Source organism: Pieris napi, chromosome 18 (genome assembly GCF_905475465.1).
Source record: "Pieris napi chromosome 18, ilPieNapi1.2, whole genome shotgun sequence".
NCBI lineage: Eukaryota > Metazoa > Arthropoda > Insecta > Lepidoptera > Pieridae > Pieris > Pieris napi.
Window position 1 is genome coordinate 11,640,115 of NC_062251.1, and position 3,958 is coordinate 11,644,072.

A 3,958-nucleotide genomic window follows, 5' to 3' on the forward strand; every position below is an offset into this window, starting at 1 on the left:
GTACTCCCCACAGCAAAATTCCGTACTACCTTCGCAAGGCGACAACGAGCATATCTCTCAGTCTTTCTATATAATAAAATAAACAAAAAATTAAATTTCTACCCTCTTTCACTACATGACTGCAAATCAATTGTTAAGACTTGGCTTTTGTCCTTAAATTATGAGGAAACAGAAGATCTATTTAACTAACATGCTACAATAATATTTTAGTTATTTTGATTCATTAATTATGTGTATAATTTATATATTTATACTAGTGTTACATATACCCATATGTAAAATGTATAATTATGTATATTTATGTATTATGTATATTTATGTATTTTAGTATTTTATGTGTATGTACCTATTTTATTACCTATTATATTCATTGTAATTTATACTGAAACATTTTTTTTTAATATATGTTATTTTTGTTTAAGTATATTATGTGTAAGAGGATAATTAGATGTAATATCTGGAATTTACAAATGTCTATAAAAAGTATTGTCTTGTAAAATTTTGAATAAGCTCTCTTGACACTTGTTACGAATTATATTGGGAGAAGCCACTGACTCCTGAGATACAGGCACTAAAGCCTAGTTTAGGTGTCAGAGTCTTCATAGGATTTCTGTAATTACAAATATGTCAATAAAGATTATTATTATTATTATTATTATTATTAGTGTATTGTTTTCAAAATCAAACACTATTCATCCTTCAATTATTACTCCTAAGCAATTATACATAGATTTAGTAAGTAATATTAAAGATGTATCTAGACTTAAGGATTTCCCTGTAGAGTTAAATTTAGATAATATCAATATCCTAATGAACCTCGCTAAAGTAGTTTCATATGTAATCGAAAATCATCTAGTATTTGTAATAAAAATTCCTCTTGTAAATGTAGAAACATACAATCTTTATAAAGTTATACCTATCCCTGTACCACATAACCCGACATCTCCAAATTCATTTGCACTTATTACTGCAACGAAACCTTTTATAGGCATTAGTGAAGATAAGAAATTATATTTTAATTTTGATAATGTAGATTCTTGTAATTTAATAATTGGACATCAGTATATTTGTAACCCTTTGAATATTCTCAGTGTTGTTAATTATCCAATATGTGAAACAGAAATAATCACCAAAGCTGTTGAAAATTTACCTAAAACGTGTACTACAAGATTTATATTCGGTAAAATTGATATCTGGCATAAATTAAATAATAACAAATGGTTCTATGTTGAATCTAATGATGAGAAACTGACTATTGAATGTAATCATAGTATAATTGACATTGTTATATCAGGAACCGGAATACTTACCTTGACATCCGGTTGTACCGCATTTTGTAAAGAAAATAGATTTGAAGCAAAAAGTGTTTATGAAATTACCATAAGTCCTGTTGTTTCAAATTTTAACATTATTAATGACAGTTGTTGTAATTTGATGGAATTTTCCAAAGTAAATATTAATATTTCAACGCACCAGTTACGACATGTGAATCTTGATAGTTTAAATTTAATTGACGATTTACCTATTAAGTCAATTGATGATGATTCAGATGATTTCCTTAATGACCCTTCAGACTATGTTAGTTTTAGCTTTAGCATAGTTTCCTTTTTAATAATCTTAAGTATTGCAATTATAATCTTTGTAAAAGCCAATAAATGCGTATTTCCAAACAAAGACATAGAAAATCCAGATAATACCTCTTCAACCAGTGAAACCCCACATCCTCAGCCTCGTCTCCGTATGGAATAACTACCTTACCCTTTTCTCTTTTCGCAAACTTACCTAAAACCGTAAGTTTACTCTTAAACGGGGGGTTGTTATATCATAGCCTTGTACCCTATCTGGCTGACACACTAATATCTTTTGTCTAGTCAGCATTTCCCACCGAGAGGTGAAACAATAACTAAATGATGAAATCAGTTCGGTATCATCCTTCGTCGCGGAAACACATTTATTGGTTTTCATTTTATTTTGTTCGTATAATTAATTAATATTCCAATAAAAGTTCGATTGTATTGTGAACTCATTTTTCCTTTTTTAAAAACCCAATCACTGGGATCCTTCTAACAGGACGTTACTTGAGTTCTGGGATCGTACTGCTTATAAAGTGTACCTATTGGTGGTGTTTCTGAGTATTTTACAGTAGGGATTTTACTTTAGGGATGATTGGTACAGAATTATTTGGTTGTTGAACAGCTTGCTAGTTAGTGGACTGTGAAAAGTGTGTTTAAAATTTATTTTATTTTATTTTATTTTAAAAGGCACACTAACGAAACACATACAAACACTTACAGAGAACACATAACATAGAAAACAAGATACATGCATGTGCATCAATAACAAATGTGCACAACATTTAAAGGGAAACATTACAATGAAGAAAAGAAAATAACTTAAACATTAAAAGTAAAAAAAAAAAAAACAAACCAGACTAAAAAAAAACATGCAATTTACAATTATATATATGTAAAAAAAAAACAATAATTTTCTACTTGAAATAATCACTATTGGTCACGGATCAACAGTGGCTGCAGCATCTTACGCCTGAAGACATGGAGACTGTCATTAAATGGATCTGCTTGGCATGTACTCAGAGCGTCGTTTAATGTCGATAGAGATCTGTGTAGAGGAGCATTACAACCGACGTTGGTCCTCACTGCCCGAACGTAAAAAAGGATTGATGTGTTTCTTGTGTTCCTCTTTAAGAGGAAGTTCACTTGACTTAAAACATTAGGTAAATCTACCAAGTTATTTAAAATTTTGTAAACAAAAATAATGTCGATAAGGCGGCGTCTATCGCGGAGTGATTGCAAGTGAAAGAAAGCTAGTCTTTTTTCATACTCGCATTTATAGCTAATGTTATTATTTAATCGGCATAGATGTTTGGAGAAATGGCGGTTAATTCTTTCGATTCTGTCAACATGGACAGAATATTGAGGGTTCCAAACAACACTACCATATTCCAAAATGCTACGGACCAGAGAATTGTAAAGTATGATTTTAGGCTTCACATTTTTAAAACACTTAGTCGACCGCCTTATGAAACCTAACATTCTAGAAGCTTTGTTGACTATTGCATTATAATGAGGTATGAACGATAAATTACTATCTAGTATTACTCCTAAATCCCTAATTTCATTGACCTACAGTAGTAGTACTCCGTCGATAGTGTATTTAGAGGGGACTGGTAGTTTCTTTTTAGTAGTTTCTTAAGTAATTTGCGAACATTTTTTGGCATTTAGAACCATTTTGTTATGATCGCACCACCTCTGTATACCCACTACGTCACTTTGCAATAACTCCACATCTTGAGCGCTATTAATTACTTTAAAAATTTTCATATCATCCGCATACAAAGAAAAATTACTATATTTAACAAACGAACCAATATCATTTACAAAAAGAGTAAATAGGACAGGACCAAGATGAGAACCTTGTGGAACACCTGATGTGGAAATGTATGAATGCGATTCTATACCACCAACTGCCACAAACTGAGTTCTATCTGTCAAATATGACGCAAACCATTTTAATAACCCCCCTCCAATACCATATAAGTAATCCAACTTTTTCAATAAAACACTATGACTAACTTTGTCGAAGGCACTAGAAAAATCTGTGTAAATACAGTCAATTTGTTTTCTCTCATCAATTGCATTTGCCAAAAAATTTACATACTCAAAGAGATTAGTATCAGTAGATCTTTTGGCACAGAAACCATGCTGAGCAGTATCTACAAAAACTTTACAGTGTGATTTGAGTATTGGGCATAGAAGCGATTCAAAAATCTTAGAAAATGTATTTAAAATAGAAATAGGTCTGTAGTTCGTAACAATATTTGTCTCACCCTTTTTAAATATTGGTATGATTCTAGCTTTCTTCCACAGTGTCGGAAACGTGCCTAGTTCTAGTGATTTATTGAAAATTAAGTTCAATGGTAACGTTAAAGAAGATAAAC

General features: G+C 31.0%; 1 protein-coding gene across 1 annotated transcript; it reads left to right on the plus strand.

Moving 5' to 3' along the window:
- Positions 1-669: 669 nt before the first annotated feature.
- Positions 670-1,749, plus strand: LOC125058319. The gene has a single exon (XM_047662383.1). It carries the CDS (start codon positions 811-813, stop codon positions 1,747-1,749), a length of 939 nt encoding a protein of 312 aa, XP_047518339.1. The 5' UTR covers positions 670-810.
- Positions 1,750-3,958: the final 2,209 nt, after the last annotated feature.